A 21680-nucleotide genomic window follows, 5' to 3' on the forward strand; every position below is an offset into this window, starting at 1 on the left:
TATGTTTCTGGCTTAGTGGATCCTCTTTGTGTGCTGGTCACACATGCTCATGCTGGAAGACAGAAGTAAGGTGCATATTCCTTTCAGTGTGCCAGGAGCCAACACAGCAACATGAGAAGGAGCTGAGAATTATTCTGGCCATTGTATCAGTAACAGGGCTAAGTCTCAGTTGTAAAGTGCCATGTTGCCTTTACTTACCTCTGATTGTTTAAATCAAGGTTTTTTGCTTTTGGACTCAAGTCATTATTAAAAGCTGCCAGTCCCAGCTCTCCACAGCAGGGACTCTGGATGCCAGCAGTTCCCCCACTGCTCTTCTTCCTCCATTTTTTCTTTGTTCCCACTTGCTCATCCCCTCCTGCCATCCCAAGGGCCTTGTCCATATGTTGTCCTTTCCCATTATAACTAGACAAAATCACATGATCACATGGATTGGGAATTCCTCGGTTCAAGGGCTATCTCCGTAAGGGCTTGTGCAGTGCATGGGATGGGTCTGGAGCATATGGGGCTGGTCTGTGAGCCCGATTCAGCCCGTGGACTGGCCCTGCAGCATTCTTCCAGCCTGTGGGACCTGAGGAGTTTGCTCCTGTTTTGTAGCTGGGTTGAAGGAGGTGAGGTGCCCTTCTGAGTCTTACAGATCTGGTTCCCACATGGACCCAGCTTGTGACTAGTGAAAATGTTGGATTCTGCTCCTGTTGTCCATGGATCTGGTTGAGAGCTGCTCTCAGACAGCTCCTGTCTTGCTGCAGGGCTCCTTTTTTTCTTCTTTCTGAGAGGCGATGCAGTGCAGGGCTCAGTGACAGTACTGCTTGGGCCTTGCTCATGTGGCTTCCTGCTTCTCCAGCGTTTTCAGAAGCCATTGCTTGCTGCTCTCTTTCCTCCGAGGGAACAAATGCTGATTCATGTCCTCCCTGCTTAGCAGCCAGGACCTCGTGCTCTTGCGACTGCCTGGTTATGTGTATCAGGAGGTGTTAATGGTTTTGGGAATATTTCAAGCCTGGTCTCTCAAGACACGTGCCTATAAGTGACAAATCCTTTCCAGAAGCACCAGGCACAGATGGCCATGTTCTCCTTCTTGACCTATTTCCAGAGCTGAGGAATTTTTTCTGTGGCAAGCTTTCAGGGGAGGGAAGGAGTCACTTGGCAGTCCTTGCTGCTGCTCACGTTTCTAGCCTTCTTGTGATCGCGTTATCTGAAGAGGCTCTGTTACCAGGGGGTGAACTATATATGGCAGGCTACAGCCTTGGGAAGCATGAAGAGGAGTAGTGCCAGCTCTCCCAGGGCCCAGTGAGTCTGTCTCGCTGGGAGGCATTACAGAATCGTCCCCTACCACTTGGTTTCCTTTTGAGCATCCAGACTGAGCCTGCTGGCCTTCTCTTTGCAGGACGGCATTTTTCAGGTTTTGTATTTGGTTTCTGGTTGCTACATGCGGCTGGGAAGATGTTTTCCTTCTCATGGTGCTACAGGTGTCAGGGTTTTTTTTTGCCTTTCTAAGAAGCTTTTGGTACTGGCTGCAGCCAATGCTGGTGGCTTTGCGTAGGGTTTGCTGGTTCCCCTGCTGCAACTGAAACCAGAGGGCTGCTGGTTAGAGGGTATTGCTCCACAACCCAGGGCCAGCCCAATAACCACATCTGGAGTCGGAAAAGAATTTTACCCCAAGGCCAGATTACCGGGCGGGGTTTTGCCTCCCTTTGTAGCGTGGGGCATAGTCCTTTTCCTTGGATCTCTTGAGCGTATGTAGCGGCCTTGCAGTGGCAGGACACTGACAGTGCCCCTGTCCCCCTGCTTTACCTGTGTCAGGTTACGGTGTTCTTGGTGTCTTGGGACTATGTGCCCTGTAGTTGTGCAGCAGGGTTGTTTGTGGAGTGATAGGAAATGGTTCTACAAGCTCTTGCAGGGGTTGGTTTGGACAGGGATGATCCTGCCTTGAGCAGGGGCTGGTCTAGATGTGACCTTCTTCCAGCCCCACTTCTCTACAACATTATTATTCTCTGTGGGCAGGTGAAGGGGTAAGCTGTAGGGCCTGTGGGTTGAATGTTTAGGCAGAAGCCCCTAAACCCGTGGTTGACAGAGGCAAATGTGCAAGTCTCACCTAGCTTCTTCTCCCCTGTGCTGTCTGATGTTCTGACATGGCTCTCCAGCCACTAACAAGCCAGTTGACCTGACATTAATTCAGTTGTTACTTTTGTCACTAGGACCCTATCATTTGTGGACTGTCTTCTCATACCGCATTTTCTCCTTACATTTATGCCTATTACATATTTGAACATTATGAGCAGTTGCTCTGCCCTTGTTTAGCCGAAGGGCTGCGTCCACATTAGGTTCCTTTAATCATTCCTCATCTTCCCCTGCCAGCTATTTTTGGTGCTTTTCTCTGAACTGGGCCCAAAGGGGTCAAGTGACTTATCTGGACCCCACAGAAAACTCTGTACAGATCCAGGCTTTAGACTCGTGGTCTCCTGGCTTAGTCTTGTGCCTAAAGCTCAAGGCGCTCCTTACTCTAATGCTAAATGAGCTGCTTTGTTAGATCAGCCTGTTGCCTGAGACTTTCCAGCCAGATCGGTGATCTGCTCCAATCAGTCCCTAGATCTTATGCCAGTGCCTGTGTTCCAGGCAGTGCATTACGCTGTGTGGGATCACTAGGGCATTACTAAACTTGCTTCGCAATTGGGGTGGGGGTGCAGGGGGTCCCCCCTTCAAAAATAATGCTGCTGTCTTCTCCAGGTGGGAGACTTCCCGGCCTTTGCTATTTTGGCTGAGCAGGGATCTCTTGCTATCTGTCAGCTGGTGGGACCTGCAGGCCAGAGCATTTCCTATGCATGGAGATCAGAGAAAAGGGCTAGACTTGGGAGGCTGCAGGCTGGGGGATCCCTGCAGGGAAGGCAGTCCTCGAAGGGGAAGCCAGGGAAGAGGAAATGCTTTAAATTTGGGAGTTTCCACCTGTGACCTCAGCTAGGGGGTGTTTCATTTCCCTTGCTGGGAAGCCCCCGTCTCAGTGCCAAGCACTGCAGCAGTGATGCTTTGCCCTTCAGTACCTTCAGGCACAGTGTCCAGGTGCTTGTCGGAGGGCTGGTGGAGAGGAGCTTAGTCCTGAAACAGGTGCAGTGGCAGGACCTGGGACCGGCAGCCAGCCTGGGGACGTGGCAGCCAGGTATCCGCCTCCTCTGCCTTTCTCACAAGATAGTGCATTCTTATAAATCTTCTTTTTGCCTCTCTCTGCTCATATTTCAAACGGAGCTAGCTAATACGTCACTGAGTACCCTAGCAAGTGCCTTGAGGCACCCCTCCCTGGTCAAGGGCCTGGGGGTACGTCAATGTGAAAACTAAGTAATCTCAGGCCTGGTAGAGACCAGGATCTGCTGGTTGCAATGCGTTGTACCTCTGGCCTGTCCTCAAGGAACCTGTTCACTGCCACCTAGTGGCTATGATCAGAGCCTGGTTGTAATAATACCAAGGTTGCAGGTTCAATCCCCGGGTGGGCTTTGTTAGCTCTTAAGGTCCTTTTCAGCCTTATTTTTGTGATATGTAATAGGGCCTGCTGTGTCCCCCTATGCCAGGATAGCTGGGATCGATTAAATCCTTCCTCCCTTCCTTCCTCTCTCTCTATCTCCCCCCCCCCCTTTTACTTACCTATTGCCCATCTGCCTCTGATCCTGGTGTAACTTCCCTCGCTGTACAAAATCAGCGTAAACGACAGACATACATGTGTGTCCAGCCGATGTCTACCATGCTTTTTGGATTCCCTAACTTCCCTGCATCCGGCTGGCAGCGTTGTTTTTTTTTAAAGCAAAGGGAAGCGGGGAGAATCCAAGCTGTAGCATTATGCAGTTGCGCAGGCTTTTAGAAACCCAAGTCTCTCCTAGGAATTGGGTATTATGCTTACTCAACAGTGCATTTTAATCACTTGCGCATTTTCTCCGACTGGTACCTTTGCCATTCAGCCACCTGCAAAATGGAGCTCTGAGCTGTTCTTCAGTCGGTCACCTGCAAAGATGGGGATGCCTTTTAAAATAGAACTGTCCTGTTTTCTCTGCACTAATCTAACTCAGATGTTTATACAGCCATCAAGAAAATGTAACTCATTGGATTTGGGACTCAGCAAGGAAGCTTTTAGCCCACATTGAACTCTTTTGATGAAAAGCTCTCGATACACAAGGAAAGGGGTTAAAATGGGAGCTGATTTGCACACTTACATAGACACATGAGTGCTATAAAGCGGTGGTAGCCAATCAGTCTAGACCTTCTGTGGGCTCTCCTAGAGCCATGGTGCTCAACCTTTTCGGCCTCCAGGCACGCCTCTGTGACTCAGTTCTGAATGTCACAGCACTCCAGTGGAGACACCCTAGCTTAGAGTGGACTTGTCACCTCTTTCCCTTTTTGTCTGGCAGAATGTAGCAGGGATGAAACCAAGAGTGTTTTAAAATAATAAGATATATACATAAATGAGAACAATGCCTTTGATATTCTTATGTCACTTACGAGATGCCCCTATTATAGAATTCTTCTGGGTAGTTTAAAAATCACTTAAAAGGCTAGTTCCCATTACTTTAGGTGGGATTTTTCTATCCTAATCATGACAAATTTAACCTGGTTTGCCCTGTATCATACCCTGTGCTATTTGCATTGGTTCCCATTTGCTTCCTTGGAAGTGCTTTCAGAGTGGTGTTGGACATGCTTCTGTGGTGCCCATGGCCAGCATGAAGATGTATCTGGTTCTGCAGAAGTAGGGCCACCCTCAATTTGATTGGATTGTTACAAGAGCACCCCCTTCTTGCAAAATGAGAAACAAGCCAAGGTGTTTACTTATCCAGTGAAGTCATTGGCCATCGCACTGCTACCTTTGCTTTCTCAGAGCTCGTGAGATCTTTCCCTGTACTCGCTGCACACAGCATTGCAGCTGCACTTGGCTGTGGATGATTTTCCAGTCCAGTTCTGCACCCACCTCCTGGAAACAGAGGCTGCAGGGCAGTTCCACCTGGCCGCAGCAGCAGCACAGCAGCCGAGGGATAAATCCATAGAGCAGTGATTCTCAAGCGACTTCTCTCCAGGCTGCTGCTGGCAAGTGGAACTGTCCTGCACGATTCTGTTTCCAGGAGGTAGATGCAGGCCTGGACCAGGAAAGCATCCCCCAGCACCAGATTTACCCACTGCTGTTGCAGCTGCTTCCCAATCCAGCTGTGCACACATCTCCTGGAAAGAGGGGCGAGAGCACTTTCACTTGGCTCCACTATCCCTGTTTGTTCCCATTTGCTTTGTTGGAAGTCCTTTAAAAGTGGTGTTTCAGTGCAGCTGTTTAGGGCAGCAGGGTTGCCTGTGTCAGCACGTTCTGTTGAACTAGTGCGGTCGGACTGAGAAGAGCCTGCTGGCCCACCTAGTCTGTGTCTGGGCCACGGAGGATGGCCTCTTATGCAGCAGTAGTGTCTGAGCTTGCACACTTCTACCTCCTTTGCACTCCTGTCACCTCTAGGAGCTGAGGGGTGAGAACTAGGCTTGTGCAAGTTGGTTACCTGACTGCATATTTTTGACCAGTCAAAGATTATAGAAATGTTATGGGGAGTACATTTTTTTTTGGAGTTTTCTTGACAGAAATAGGATCTTTATTGTTTCTGATGCATTTAATGGAAACTTTGTGCTTTTTCTGTGTGTTATTTGACTGTATTGTTAATTTACAATTTTTTGACCGATTATTTGACTGGTCAGTTGACCAAATGTTATTTGTCCAGTCAAATACTCAACCCTGGTGAAAACTTAATACCCCCAGCCTCCAGAGCTTGACTAGTAGGAACGTTTAAACAGAGCTGAGCGTCTGAGTGGGTAAAGCAGAGCTTGACTTCATTGTGTTGCAAGTGACAAGTCGGTGGTGGGCAGCAGGAACCTCAGGCTTGGAGACCTTTGGTCAAAGGCTGCAGCATACCTTGGGGGAGTACAGGGGAAGGGCTGAAAGGTGGGGAGCTAATGAAGGAAATGTGCCACACACTGGGGTTCCTCTTTTGCCAAACCCTCCTGTAGGGCAAGCCCCTTCCCCTAGCCCTCACTGCCTGGTCCACAGGCAGCAATTAGTGCTGCCAGCAGCCCTGGGAAGAGAGGCTGCTGATTTTAATTAGGCTTCTATTCAGATCAACCATAGGAAGAACAATTATTGATTGAAAAAATGCCCCGTGATTAACTGTTTGGTCACCTTATCTTCACTTCTTTCCCATGTAGTTTGCAGCATCCCACCATCTGAAGAATTTCATCCTGATGGGTCTGGTTGGGGGGCTGGGGACAATGGATCTAGCATTGTGCTCTGTAAATAGGTAGCTTTGCCAGTAGTACGGTCTCTGCCACTTCATTTTCTTCTCTAAACTCCATTGGGTTGTTCCTGGTTTAAGGGGGAAAACAGACTGGTTGAGGGATGGAGCATGTACCACAAACCTGGGCCGTAATGGCAGCCAGGCCTCTGCCTCTTGGGAAGGAGGAGACAGAAAAAAATCAGCTTAAATCCTATTTTGGAGTAAACTAAGCTGCACTCTGAAGTTTGTCGCAACATTGGGCAGTCCTCGGGTGTGCAAGGAGAAGTCCCGGCAGATCCTGTCCAGCGCCTGGCTCTGCTTTGGGACCAGGCTGCCTTCCACGCCGGGGCTTCTGGCACCGGAGGGGCTCGCTGCTGATGGCTTTCAGCCGTTGCTGGCAGCGCCAGAGTCAGGCAGCTCGCCTTTCCCATTGCAGGCTTCGGTCTGAACTTGTCTAGCATTAGGACCCAGTGAGTTGGCAGAATCGGTGACAAGTCTGGAGCAGCACTAGCGCAGAGTGAGTCTCCATCAGCTGGGCTGGATTTCTGTATATCCTTGTATTAACGAAGCCTCTCTCCGAAAAGGCTTTTCTCCCTTTCTGCGTGACCTGACGGATCGTGGCGTGGGGTGCGTGGGCATGGTGGAATCTACTGGGACGTAACCGCCACGTTCTCCCTGAATTACTGCTAGCCATGAACTGAGACCATCGTTAAAAAAAAAAAAAAAAAAAAATTAAAATAAAGAGGAAAAACAGCAGCAGCATGGCCCAGAGCAAGAGACACACGTACAGCCGGGTAAGTTGGGGGGAGGGAAACTTATTTGCAAACTCCACGGATCCATTATGCTATGCATCACCCCTGCAGTATATCTCGATGCTATCTGTTGCGGTGAAGAATAGATGTATTTTTAATGTGAAATCTAGATGGTGTTTCCTCTGCTGCTCCTCTTTTCGGTATTGTGGCTCTTGGCTCATAACAATATCTTCATGAAAATGTACGGGAGGGGTAGGTAATGTATCTGAATTATATTGTTAGCTGCGCCTTTTCTATTTAAACAAGTCTCTCTCTCTCGGTAATTATCACTGGTAATATAATGAGGTGTCAGCTGAGCCTCCAAAGATGACAGAATCTTTCTAGGGCTTTTCAGCACAAGGATTCCAGGCTGCTTTCCCCCCCTTGCTTTGTGTCTCCCGTCCGATTGTTCTGAGAGATGCTGGAATGGTTTCTCATACTTGGGAGCCCAGGCTTTTACCATATTGCAGTTCTCCGTGGGCTGGGAAGTCGGAAGCAGAACTCAGACTGAGTAATGGCCTTACAAGAGGCCTTTCTCTGGAGTTTCTTTCTTTGTCATTCGGTTGGTTTCCTGGAGCACAGTGACGTTCTGTCCGAGTCGCTTGGCCTTGCAGAAAGGGGGTTGTGCATTTTCAGGCTTCTCTGTTACTTGGTGCTTGCCAAGTTGGCAAAACGCTGGCTAACTCCAGGTTGATGGCAGGCACCGAAGGGCCGCTGTTCCGTCTTCCTTCGGCTTTGCAGACCCTGAGGGGAGAGGCAGTGTTGATGACGCTTTGCCCTACGTTGAGCTCATTTCAAGCCCCCTCTAGCATAAATGAGCGGAAGAAGGTAGTATGCAAGTGCACTAGCTTCCCAGGAAGGGCATCGTTATGGGCACTGCCCACACAGAGGAATGGTTGGCTCATTTCTGGCATGTTATTCAGTGTCTCTGCTCCAAGTGACTTGGTTGCTTTTGTGTTTCATTGCTGCCACCCAGGCCTGGTCAGGTGGCAGAGGTAGCAGGGGTCACTGCGCGTTGCATCTGCCATTCAGGATAGAGCCAACGACTGGGTCAGGGCACGCAGCCGGGAAGTAGTTTGAACAGCTTTGTAAATGGCCAAGGCGTGCGAGTCTGTGCTGGTGCTGCAGAATGCTCCTCCTTGCCTGGGTCCCTGTTACAGCCCACAGCTCTTGGAAACAAAGCCTCTGAGCATGTGAATGTGCATGGTCCTGCTTCCGGGAGACCTGTCTGTCCTTCGGGCAGGGTCACTGCATGTCTAGCCTGTTGTTTGGGGTCAGCTTCAGCGGCGCCTGAAGCAGGGAGGCCTGTGTGCATCCAATGCGAACTAGGTTTTGCTCAGGGTGCATTTTCAGATTAGTGTCAACAAAGCTGAACCTGAGCACCCTTCCGGACAGGCTTGGTTGCGGCCCTCTTCGTGGTTTCTTAGTTCTGTCAGTCAATGCCCCTCGCATGCTAACAAGGTCATTCTCGTGAGTGATCTGTACAAAGTGTTATTGGCAAATTAGAGGCGGTCGAGCTGTTTGCATGAAGCACTGTATTAGCCAACATTTCCTATTAGATTTCAGTTTTTTCCCTCTTTTTAATTTGGGTTTAGCAGTTACAGCTTTAGCATTTGTTCAGCTTGCCAGGTTTGGCGAGCGTTTCTGCCCCTTGTCCTCCTGTCTTCACCCCCTCCCAAATCCCTCAGAGCATATTTCACTGTTTGCTTTTGTGTGTTCTAGCAAAACCGCGTCGGTGCAGCAGTGGTGTGTGCACAGCAGGGCTTCAGCCCAACAACACCTTGCCGCTTCATCTACAAGTCTAACAGCAACAGATCCACGCTGCTGAAGATCCTGTCAGATGAGACAGCAGCCACCCCCATTGTGTCACCGAATGATGAGTCTGTTATTAATCCTTGAGTAATCTCCTCCTTTGAATGAGGATGGCATAGCAGTCTCACATATCCCATATTCAGTAATAATGAGGCTTCATGCAAACAAGGACTAGCATTATTTCCAGGGCTTTCCTTCCTCCACTTGTGTATGGCCACATCTTACATCTGAGGCTAACAGGTTTTTAACATGCAGTCATGAATCTCATCATGGGTGACTCTCAGGGATGTGTAGCTGTGTTCAAGGCTTACCTCCAACTTTTGATCTTGGTCATGAGTGACAGGTTCAAGGTGCAATTAGTCAGATCTGCAGGTAGGAAGCTGGTGTCATGCACTTGCCTAATGATGTGATTGTGGCTTCAGAAGAACACAGTAAATATTCAGAGGGGTGGTGGGCTCTGCTGACACAGCACTGAAGTCATCAGGGCTGGGTGAAACAGAGCAACTCACATGGACAGTTAAGTCAGAAGTTTCTTGAAAACAAACACATTTCCAGTAGCTTTAACTCTGCATGCTTCATGCACTCCCACAACTCTTCCCTCCAGGTTTAAAAGGTGTATAAATCCAGCCTGTGAAAGGCACCAGGTAGGCATTTCTGAAGAGTGAAATCTTCTATGAAGAGAGCAGGTAGGCGGTGAAAGTTATTGCCCCCACTGCCTTGCCCATATGTCTTGTCCCTCACCAAAGTATGCTCTCCAGGCCTCTTCAGCCATTGTTTTTTCTTATGAGGTTGCGTGCATGTCAGTGCACAGCTGAGGGGCGACTCCTAGGGTGGAAGAGCTTTGCTGGCCTGCTGTAAATCATGAGAAGGCTCTCGGGTAACTTGAGGGCTCTGAAACATGGTCAGAAGGGATGCTGGCTTCTCTGAGTAGCAGAGCTTTCCACAGCATAACCCTTTAACAGCCTAATCTCCACGCTCGGCCAGCCACTGCCCCTTAGCAGCAGTTGTGGTCGAGCTGTCTGTAGTGAGGCCTCGGTATGTGTGCGCGCACAAAAGGGAATTCATTCATAAGAAGGCATGGGGTTCTCCAGAACTTAGTGAGGGGATCAGCTCCTCAGTGCAACTGCAGAGCTGGGAGTCTTGTGCAGCTGTGCACAGGGGGTTGGCAGGTGCCCAGGTGTCGCCCCTCCACCACCCTCCCCAAGCAGCCAGCTGGGTAGTGTGGGGAGGGGCAGCAGCCTCCCCGTGGGAGGAAGGGCCTCACTTCTGTCAAGGCCCCCCACACACGTCTCTCTTAAAAGGCCAAGTGCATTTCCAGCCTGGACAGGGAAGAGGGGCTGCCTTGCTCTCCAGGCTTGTCTTAGGAAGCTGGGCCCAGGAAGACATTGCCTCAGCACCCTTCTTTGGATGCCCTAAAATGGGGGCTTTTAGTCCTTGAGATCAGATGCTCAAGCGGATTGCTTCCCAGCTCTCTCAGTGGCCCAGTGGGGAGCACAGAATAGGGCTTAGAGGCAAGGTCAGTAGTTGCCATTAGTTATGGGAGATGCTGCCCTGACTGAGCTGGTTTCCTCTGGAGTTAGACCCCAGGTTGGTACCAGGTTGGTTGGTGCTTTCGTTCTGGGGAGTGAGAAACCACCTGCAGCTTTGGTCAGTGTTAGTCAGCAGGCATGACCTTGGGAGGGGACCCTGTAGCACTGGACAAGAATCAGAAGCGGCTTTAGCCTGTTCCCAATCCAAAGAAACCCCTGGAAATGCCAGCACAGAAGATGGTGTTTGTTGGATTGGCACAGTACAGCTTATTCCACCAACTTCTGGTCAGGAGAGCACAGAGCAGGGCTTTGTCTGAAGCATCTGACTAGGGTCCTGATGGAGACGTATCTCCATGCTTCCATTTTTGTCATCCCACAGAGTTCTGCCATATTGCTTGTAGGTGACAGCTTGCTTCTTCTGCCTTCTGGTCATTGCATTTGATCTGACGAGTCCTCCCAAGTATCTTCCAGGACTGATATTGGCCTTACAGAAAAGGGATGTTTCCTTCTGTCTCCTTTTGGACAACTTTTCTGCTTGAGGCTCTGCACAGAGACCCAAAGCACATGGAGCTGTAGTTTCTGGGATCTCCTGCATTCAGGATAGACACAGAAGTCCCTCTAGCCTGGCTTGATCAGATAGAGGGTCTGGTCTCAGAAGAGAATTAGCAGGAGCTGAAGATGACCACACAGGAAAATGCGGAGAGCTACAAACAACAAATTCAGCTCTTACTGAGAATGCTAGTGAGACCTACCCAGTAATAGTGAAACTGGGTCTTGCATCTCCTGGTCCTCCTCCTGTTCCATGTGTTACCCAGTGGGACCCTAATCTGTGCATCCTTTAGTCCCTCAACTGAGTGCAGCCAGATTCTCTCTTTCTGGAGGGATCCATGAACTAGAGAGCTAAGCAAAGCAACCCTTGAATCAGATGGCACTTTGGGTTCATGGAGGGGATCACCCATTCCTTCTAAAACTAGGCCCTGTGGGCAAGCATGGCATCTGCTAGTTGGGGCACAACAGTTGGCTGTGGGTTGGAGCGCTGCTGTCTCCATGGACAGTGGGTTCCTTCTGCAAGGAAGGACCAGTTCAAACAGATGTTTTAACAGTTCAGACAGGGTGCCCTGTTGCCAAGAAGGCTAACGGCATCCTGAGCTGCATAAGTAGGAATGTTACCAGCAGATCAAGGAAAGTGATTCTTCCCCTCTATTTGACACTGGGGAGGCCACATTGAGTCCTGTGTCCAGCTGTGGGCCCCGCACTACAGAAAGGATGTGGACACACTGGAGGGAGTCCAGTGGAGGGCAGTGAAAATGGTTTGGGGGCTGGGGGGATGGGACTGGTAAGGAGAGACTGAGGGAACTCGGTTGATTTAGTCTGGAGAAGTGAAGATTGAGGGGGATTGAATAGCAGCCTTCACCTCCCTGCAGGGGGGCTGCAAAGAGGATGGAGGTGGGCTGTTCTCAGTGGGGGGCAAGTGACAGAACATGGAGCAGTGGGCTCAAGGTGCAGCAAGGGAAGTTGAGGTTGGATATTAGGAAAAACTTTTTCCCCAGGAGGGTGACGAAGCACTGGAGTGGGTTACCCAGAGCGGTGATGGAGTCTCCATCCTTGGAGGTGTTTAAGATCCGGGCAGACAAAGCCTTGGCTGGGATGATGTAGTTGGGGCTGGTCCTGCTTGGAGCAGTGGGTTGGACTAGAAGTGACTTCCTGAGGTCTCTTCCAACCTTTATTGTGATTTTATGATGCTTTCATAGACCTTAGAAAGTCAAACAGAGCTCATTCTCCTAGGAGACATGGCTAGACAAAGCCTTGGCTGGGATGATATAGCTGGGGATGGTCTAGATGCTCTCCTGAGGTCCCTTCCAACCCTCATTTTCTATATCTTGGTGAAGGAATCCTTGATTGTTGACTTCCATTCCACTCCACAAGCCATTAAGCATGACCTTGAAGACTTGCTCTGCTCTCACAGTGCTACCCCGACCAAACCCAGCAAAGTGTCCTATTTCCTACGTGAAAAAGTAGATCTGATCAAACTTGCCTGATTAAGGAGAGTGGTTGCTATTGGAAGACTTCTCAGATGAAACCAAGAATTATCCTTGCAATGTTGGGAAGTGCCCCTTAAAACCATTGTAGCATTCACATGTAAAGTGAATTCAGGAAGTATTCTTCAGGTCAGAATCCAAGTTAGGTGTGTTACCAATTTCAGGACAGAACAATTAGATTTGTGCTGAGAAGTGGCTTTGGGGCCAATACATAAATTGATCCAAACGTTTCAGAATGATCTTTCATTCTTTATCCACTGGCAGTTTTGGGCAGAAATCTTCTCCATCTCTTCGTGCTGGGGCTGATGGAGATGCAGAGGAGAAATGCATTATGTCTTGGTGTAGGAGGCACAGTCCTATGAAAATCCTATTGTCATGGATCTGCAGACCTTGGCAGAATGCAAAATAAGAGCATCTGTCTTTGCTTCCTGGCAAATGTGTTTCTGGGTTTAAAAAAAAAAAAGAGGTTCACTGGTCCAGTCCAACCCTGGGCACAGACGGATCATTCAAAATCTGAGTCTTTGGCTGTACAGGGAAATCCTCCCTTGCTTTGCAGGAGAATTGTGATTTTCTCCAGATATGTTTGGTGTTGTCTGTAATTAAATGACATGGAATTGAACGAGCCGGGCTGTGGGGGCGCTTTCAGCTGGAGAGAACTTCTCCCTGTTGGCCAGCGAAGCGCTTTCCTACCAGCAATGACTGACAGGTCTGTTCCTGCCCCCAAGCTGCTTGACATGCAGCTGTAATAGCTCTGTCAGCTTCGGGACTCAAAGCCGTGGCATTTTCCGATCAGCGCAGGTGCATTTCTGCTGTGACAGAGGCAGACTTGATGGTCAAGCTTTGCGTGCCGAGACCTGACCAGCAGTTCCAGTTTTTTGTTTCCTGTTGTTTAAACAGCTTTTGGTGGCAGTTCCTTGCCTGTCACTGGGCACACCAGATTTGGGCTATTTCTTGTGAGCCCTCTGAAAGCCTGAGCTGTATATCTCCTGTTTCTTGCATCTGTTTTCTTATCCTCCAAGGGGCTTTAGTTGAGGCTCAGTCTTCTGTGGCAGAAAGCAGACTGGGATGCAGGCATCAGACTGGCCTTGAACTTTACTTTCCCCAGCATCTTTCTTGCCTCGTTTTAGCGATAGGACTGGAGTCTGTAAGTCCCCTCAGAAGCTCTAGTCTGACTTGTAGAGAATTCTGTTTTTCACGAGACTGCTCGGTGGAAACCAAGAAAGATGTTAAGTGACCCTCTGCAAGTGGGTTTCTCAGATGCTTGCAAGTAGGGAAGCTCCTTCTGGGGTATGGATGCAGTGGGTGGGCTTGCAGATTCTGCTTTGTAAAAATGCAGCCACTGCCGTCATATAGGTTTTGCACCGTGTAGTGGTTGTCTCACAGGAGTCCAGAAGCTACAGTCTGACAATAATAGTAGATGAAGTCCCCGTTTCAGTGTCAGGATTAGCATGGGGAGGGGAGCATCTGCATTTGAGTGCAACTCTTCTTCTTCAGCATTGGTAAACTGTGCCAAGACCTGTTCAAAAAAAGGAGCCCTTTGGAACATGCAGAGAGCAGCAGACCCGTTTTGGCCAGGGTCCCATCCCGAACACTTCCATTTCTTGCTGTTACCCAGCTGTATTTGAAAACAGTTAATATTAAAAAAAACTATTTTAAAGCAGCAACTTGCAGTTCCTGTGACATGTGGCTCTCTGGGAGTGCCATCAATTTTTAAACCAGTCTCCAGTCTGCCGCTTTCCTAATTCAAAAGAAATGTTTCTCTGTGAATCGATGTTAAGAAATAATAGTATCTGGAGACGTGACGTTATGCAGACTGGTGCACTGTTTTTGCCTCTGCCCAGTTCGGCTCCCATGTGCCAACTGAAAATGGAGATGCACAGGGAGTTTCACCCTGCTGGTGCTGTGGCCCTCCTGGCCGGTTCTTGCAACACCCCAGTTGAGAACCTCTGCTCTAAAATCTAAACAGGTGGGCAGAGAGAGAGCGTGCCCACCTTATAGCTGGAGGTGTGGCTGCAGCATGCTTGGGAGCGCCCAGGGCAACTTGCATCTCCTTGTGGCAGGGGCAGGCTGCCTGTGGAAGCATCCAAGGTCTCAGCTTATGCAGTCTGTGCTGACACCTGCACCATGGTGTCTTTGCTCATATTCATCCTCGAGCTAGTTAGATGTAGCCTGAGTGCACTGCAGTCGCACCCCTGATTTGCAACAGGGATGTATTTGAATGGTTTGGGGGAGGTGAGTGGGATATAACACTTCTACAGGGAGAGCAACATGGTCCGTCAACCTTGGGCCGGTTCCCTGGTTTTTCCAGTAAGGCTTCTGCTGGGAAGGCATTGGGTAGGCAAGGAAGTGGCACTGAAAGAAAGGAGATGGGACAGGGCTAGAAACAAATTTGCCTTCTAACTGATCAAGTGCGGCCATCGTGGAGTCTGGCATTGAAGACTTCTTAGCAGTGTTACAGTTCTGCACGCATTGTAATTAAGCCTCGCAACCTCCCTGTGAATTATGCAAACGTTGCCCCTTTTTTACTGGAGAGGTGGAAGATCAGCCTCTGCCCTCAGTTGTACTAGCCAGGCCCACTGGGCTACATGCTCTTGAGGATTAATTGACTTTTGGAGGCCCCACAATGTCAGCATTCACGTTTCAGGAGCTGTAGTGGAATGAGTAGGTAGGTAGTTGGACTTGTCTGAAGTCAGGGGGGGTGCGGGGTTTCCTGGTTACAGAATACCTAGGCTTGTTCAGCAAAGCCAGTAAAGTTTACTGTCGTAGCAGTTACAGGTTTGAAGCTTTTGTGAGCTGATCGCTTTGCCCGAGAAGGGAGAGATGGCAGGGAAAAGCTATTACCTCATCCAGTTCTCCTCTCTTAAATCATCTAGTCCATCTTAATTTGCAGGTCTGCAGAAACCATGTAGCATGCAGGTGCTGCACATACCATCATATACCAGCAACCTACTTGGAAAGATAGGGTCTCATGGAAGTGTTCCCAAAATAAAAGGGCAGGGGGAATCTGTCCAGAGTCTGGATCTAGTGCACAGAAAAGGGAGCATCTTCCCTCAGACCTCTTGATGGAGTTGTATTTTAAGACTCCCAAGAAGCTGTTCTTAATAAGGTAGTGCCACATTAAGAGCAGTCTGCAGGTACTTTGCATAGATGAAGACATAGGTAGGGGAGAAATGCTGGAAGAGGAGTTTTAACAGTGCCCATTCTGGAAGCTGGAATGCCCTGGCTCATCTCTCTGCTTCCAGCCTGCCTGTGACGAGCCTGGCCGGGTGTCAGGTACAAGTGATGGGTTACTGCCTCGTCTGTGGTAAGAGCACAGAGAAGGGCTCCGGCTGCCAGTCTGTTTGTTTTCCTTAGCATGGTCAGGAAACTTCCCGAGGCTTTTAATTCTGATCCGGAGACTTGGTTTTCCCAGCTGTTTGGATGTGATGCAGACACACGGGGCCAGAATACAAAGCTATTCACCTATGCAAAGTCTTACAAGTTCCTCGTCGGCATGGTCTGTGATTAATGTCTCGACACACTATTAGCTGATTGGGTAGCTGCAGTCATAGGAGTAATTATTCAGCTTGGGAACAGGCCTTTTCTTTCCTCTGGATGAGCTGCCCTCTCCTCTACTGAAAGGGCTGGAAGGGAGTGTGGCACAAAGGGATGTCTAAGCCTGTTTCAAGTGAAACTGTGCAGTTTCCAGGAAACCTGAGGGTGAGGGTCTAGCCTCTGTGAGTGAGGCACAGAGGTTGCTGCTGGTTTCTAGATGCATTGCAGAGAGCACGCAGCCTACTTTTTTACTCAACCCTCCTTGCATTTGTAAATTGGGCTTGAAAGGATTTTATGTGGCTTAAAGAAAGGAAAAACTATATTCTTGTTCCCAGCAGAGGTTCAGGTGATTAGCCAGCTACTGCAATGTGATCCCACAGGCGACTGGGATTGGGCTTTTAATCAGATTGCCAAACAGACTGGGCTTTCTTGTTTTCATTAATGCCTGCTTTGCTCCAGTGCCCAGTCCTTTGGAGAGCAAAGACCCACTGTTCCCACTACAGTGAGGATGTGAGAGCTCATAGCAACTCCCAGGGATGTTGCAGAATCGCCCCAGTAAAACCCAGCTCAACATCACTGAAATGGTGAAGTAGGAAAAGGTTTTGATTTCTGAGAGGAACTTTCTGGCGCCTCCTTCAACATCATGGCGAATTTGTAGCAGAGGAAACTCCACATCCAGGGCAGGCAGCCTTTTGACACATCTCTCCCAGCACCAGCCTTCACAGCTCACCATTTGCCCTGTTCTGATGCAGCAAACCCACTGCTCCCATAATCTGCCTTGCCCTTACTTCAGTCCTATTTGTCCTCTATTCAGATTGTTTCCCTGGGTTTCAGCTGCTGAGCTCTTCTTGCTCTTGGTTTTTCTTGCCACACCATTCACCCATGTCAGGATTTGGGTGTTGTGTTGGAAAGTGTTGCATCTGAGGGGACCATGAGTTCGAATCCCCCTTTGAGCATCACAGTGAAGGAGTGAAGCGAGAACCTTGCTTTGCCCCTTTTCCCTGGTACAAGTGGAGCCAGGATGCGTGCTCCAGGATTCATAACGTTCCTTTATTTCACTTTTACCTTCCAGGCTCTGCTCTTCTGGCAGGATTGCCAGCCTGCCACTGTATTTAGTGGAACCAGCTGACCTGCATAGCTAACGTCCAGCGACATGAATATAGGTTAGGAGGAGATGTCCTGGCCAGCACGGTGGCCGAAAGGGACCTCGGGGTTATAGTTGATCACAGTGCAATGCTGTAGTCAACAGAGCTCATAGCATACTGGGATGCCTTAGCCGATGCATTGTGAGCAGGGCTAAGGGAGTGATAGTTCCTCTCTACTCGGCGCTGGTGAGAGCCCAGCTGCAGGACTGTCCAGTTCTGGGCGCTGCACTTCAAACAAATCTTGCAAGGGTCTAGAGAAGGGCCACAAGAATGCTGAAGGGCCTGGAGGACAAACCTTATGTGGAAAGACTAAGGGATCTGGGACTGTTCAGCCTGGAGAAGAGAAGACTGAGAGGGACTTGGTGACTGTCCCTGAGTATGTAAGGGGTGAATACTGGGAGCTGGGAGAAAAACTCTTCGCTAGAGCATCCCAGGGGAGGACAAGGAGCAATGGCCATGAACTGTTAGAGGATGGTTTCAGGCTCCTTAATTCCTGTGATTTCTATGTCTGCACTCCTGTTGTTTTTTGTGGATCCTCACATGGGTCGGGGGGAGAGGAGCTTACCACAAACTCCTCAGCTGAACCTCTTGTCAGTGCGCTGCGCTGTCCTTCCAGAAGGATGGTTGTTTTAACTGCAGCTTCCAGTTTGGAAGAACCAGTAGCTTTGCATCATTTCTGCTGCAGATTTCAGCTAAGAAAATCAAAGGCTGCTGAGGGTGCCAGAGGCGTTGCTAACTGGGCCCTCAGGCAGCGTGACTGGCTGAAGTGGGGCTTTGCTTGGGCTGTGAAATCTGCTGTCGTGATCCTGTCGGGATTCAGGGCCATGTTATGATACGTTACATGCCTTGTTAGTGTCCTAGCTGGGGTGGGTCGTGCTGAGCAGTTTTGTGGCTGGAGAAGCCTCCTCCAGCAGGTGCAGGCATAGACCTAAACTGGGATGTGCGGTTTCTGTTGGCGAATGCAGGCTGAAAGGCTAAGTGCTGTGCAGAGTGGACCAGGAGCCCTCGGGTCAGCTGCAAGCCTGCTTCAGGTACAAGCCTTTTGCCCTGCTAGAGGGAAGGTTACGTGGACTCTGCAATATCAAATATGTCTGCAACACCTTGCAGGTTATGGAACTGTTGGGGACGGAGGCATTTCCCATTGTAATCCGTTCCATTGCTTGCCATGGCCATTTCTTATTTAATAAAGAATATTTTTGTGAATAACCCATGTGGGCTAAGGATTAGCTGAAGCAGTGTGTAAGCCATTGCATTATGAATTCTCTGATCAAATTGCTTCTAGATGCCTAAGACTCTGCTCTGTCCTAGACACCGCGTGGAAGCCGGTAAACATGATGGCAGCATTATCAACCAGGCAGGGGGTTTAATAGAGCTGGAATTCTGCTTTCAGTAAGTGACATCTTGCAGAACTGGTGGTCGTAGCTAGAAGGGGGTGGCCACGGCCGCTGGAAGAGGAACTGAACCAGTAGACAAGCAGACAGATGTAAATCGCAGTGGCATTTAAATCCCCAAGCAGGAAACCTTGACTGAAATCATTGGCTTGAATCTTGCTTTTGTCTTGGTGTTATAAGGGTTCATTCTCACTCACTGGCAGAACAAAGGCCATAGTTAGAGATCCGTCGAATCCTGGCAGGGCCTTAGGCTAGCGTGGTGTAGGCATACTGGTTTCTGTCCAGCTGCCTCTGGATTCCCAGCTCAGATGTCCAGGTATCAGTTTGGGGCTGGGTTAACTGGGAGTGAATTAAAGTATGAATCCACAGCAAGGCTCAAAGTCACGTCTCTGGATCTGTAGCAAGATGCCTTCACTCTACCAGCAGGCCCTCATTATAAACCTGTATGGGGCAGTGATTGTACAAGCCAAATGTAACCTTGATGTCAAGGGTGCGTAGCAGAAAGCAGTGCTGGGATGTACTGGTACTGTTGGCTTAAGCAATTACATCACTTTAATGCACTTTTTAATGAAGATTTTTAATTGGTACCATTTTATTAGAAACTGATGAATGATTATTTGCTAAACAATATTTTGCTAGGGATTTATCAGGTATATTTGGATGAATGCTGCAATGTATAAAAGCACTTAAAAATAATTTAGTATTTTAACTGCCTTAAAGATAATGGGTATCAGAGTGTCTCCATTTATTCTGCCTGTGAAATGGAATTCTTTCTTATACTTAGGAAGCATTAGAGGTCATTGGTAAATTGATGGACTGTGATAATTGGGAGCTAAAGATGCAGATTATGCATACGGAGGATGCACTTCTGAAAACCTGCTTGGTATGTGAGCAGGTCAGGTACTAAATTCCCATGGAAGCTTTTGAAAATCCCATTTGGCGCTTATCTGCAACGTTGGGTACCAATGTGCCTTGGGAAACCGGGCTCGGTGTCCTGTTTGGAATGCGTAGATCTTGTCCTTTTCCCGCCTGGCTTTTATTCACAGATTGGAAGGAGAAAGCAGGCTTTTTTGCTTTTACCCCTTGCCCCCCCAGCCCCCAGTCAGCTTCTGTGGCATCTTGGCAGGAGGTGGCCAGTGGTTTCCCTCAGGGTTCAGTTCTTGGCCCCATGCTGTTCAGCATCTTTATCTATGATTTAGGTGAGGATGTGGAAAGCGTGCTGGTCAAGTTTGCAGACAATACCAAGCTATGGGGAAAAGCAGTCACGCTAGGGGATAGGATGTGGATCCAAGTGGACCTGCACGAGCTGGAAAGGTAGGCAGAGCAGAACCAAATGCAGTTCAATAAGGTTAAATGCAGAGTGCTTCATCTGGGGAGAAGTAACCAGTGACATGAATATAGGTTAGGAGGAGATGTCCTGGCCAGCATGATGGCCGAAAGGGACCTCAGGGTTATGGTTGATCACAGGATGAACACGAGCTGCCAGTGCAATGCTGTAGTCAACAGAGCTCATAGCATACTGGGATGCCTTAGCTGATGCATTGCAAGCAGGGCTAAGAAAGTGATAGTTCCTCTTTACTTGGCGCTGGTGAGAGCCCAGCTGTAGCACTGTGTCCAGTTCTGGGTGCTGCACTTAAAAAAAATATGTGGAGAATATTGCAAGGGTCAGAGAAGGGCCACAAGGATGATGAAGAGCCTGGAGGACAAACCTTCTGAGGAAAGATTAAGGGATCGGGGACTGTTCAACCTGAGACTGGGGTGGGACTTGGTGGCCATCTGTAAGTATGTAAGGGGTGAATATTGGGAGCTGGGAGAAAAACTGTTTGCTAGGGTACCCCAGGGGAGGACAAGGAGCAATGGCCCTAAACTGTTAGAGGATGGTTTCAGGCTGGATGTAAGGAAGGACTTCTTTACGGTACGGGTGACCGAGATCTGGAATAGACTTCCCACAGAGGTGGTGCAGTCCCTAACCTTGGAAGTCTTCAAGAGGAGACTGGACAGACACCTTGCTGGGATCATTTGATCTCAGCAGTATTCCTGCCCAGAACAGGGGGTTGGACTTGATCTTTCGAGGTCCCTTCCAGCTCTTCATTTCTATGATTCTGTGATTCTCAGTTTTGAATGTAGAAAATATATTCTAAGACAAGATTCTTTGGGTAAATGTTGCATCTTTTATAAGACCAACTAAATATTTGGAAAAATGTTTTTTGCAAGCTTTTGGGTACAAACACCCTTCTTCAGGCACAGGGAGCATCTGCTTGAAGAAGGGTGTTTGTACCTTGGAACTTGCAGAGAACAATTTTTCCAACTATTTAGTTGGTCTAATAAAAGATATCACATTTACCCAAAGAATCTTGTCTGCATATGTCCTTAGACCAACATGGCTACATCCAACAACCCTAAAGCATGGAAAACAGTCTCTGTGCCTGTTATTTAAACTGAGAGCTAAAAGTAATTTAAGCATGATCTTATCTGCATACAGAAACTGGAAGCACTGACATTTAGACAGTGTAAATACCAGCGCGTGCTCCATTTTAAAGACTGAAAATACAGGCAGTGCTCTACATGACATTGTGACCTTTATCAAGCTGGAGTTGGCCTCAAAAGTTAATGACAGCTCCCTCCTGCTTCTCTAGTTAATTAAAAACAAAAGCATTACTTTGAGGAAGACTCATTTGATGCGGCATTTTTAGGTAAACGATTGTAATAGGTTTTAGTAGCTTTAGGTCCTGGTATATGTTGTCAGAGATTTAAAGTGATTTTGGGAATGCTTGCTTGCTTTTAAATAAAAATGGAGGAATGGCGGTTTTTATACTTCCTCTTTTCAAATGGAGGCATCTGCTAGAAAGGTGCCTTTTTCCCTCCTCTACACCAGAAGTGAATCTCTCACTGTGGTTAATTGTACCTAAATACACAGACCACTTGAAAAGGCAAGTTCAAAAGCTGCAGTGCATTTAGGAGAGTGTTATCTCGAAAGCAGGAGTTCAATGTGGCCTGTATTTGCTGATTGTTCTGTATCCTGATGTAGAGTTCAGGTGAAATGCAATTGGATGGTCTGGCCTACTGATTGCTTCTGGAGTGCATTAATAAATCAGTGGAGATAGATAGGTGCTCTCACTCTCAGCCTAGAGAGATCATTTTTTTCCCCTTAGAAAAGGTGTAGGAAAGCA

The 21680-nt window shown here is 48.6% G+C and overlaps 1 protein-coding gene across 12 annotated transcripts in view; it reads left to right on the forward strand.

The window, feature by feature from the left end:
• DCTN1 (dynactin subunit 1) overlaps positions 1-21680 on the forward strand; it is a 101629-nt gene that overhangs the window by 6393 nt on the left and 73556 nt on the right. For 3 of the 12 annotated variants that reach the window (XM_059721159.1, XM_059721158.1, XM_059721160.1), the window contains exon 1: positions 6814-7063. The exons of 5 other annotated variants lie outside the window; for them this stretch is intronic. In XM_059721159.1, the coding sequence (XP_059577142.1) occupies positions 7031-7063 (33 nt within the window). In that variant the 5' untranslated portion in view covers positions 6814-7030. Of the gene's footprint in view, positions 1-6812; positions 7064-21680 lie in introns of those variants that run through there. 4 more of the 12 variants (XM_019483580.2, XM_059721157.1, XM_059721167.1 and 1 more) reach the window with 2 other exon arrangements.

This window comes from Alligator mississippiensis, chromosome 2 (genome assembly GCF_030867095.1).
Source record: "Alligator mississippiensis isolate rAllMis1 chromosome 2, rAllMis1, whole genome shotgun sequence".
In the NCBI taxonomy this organism is placed as follows: Eukaryota; Metazoa; Chordata; order Crocodylia; family Alligatoridae; genus Alligator; species Alligator mississippiensis.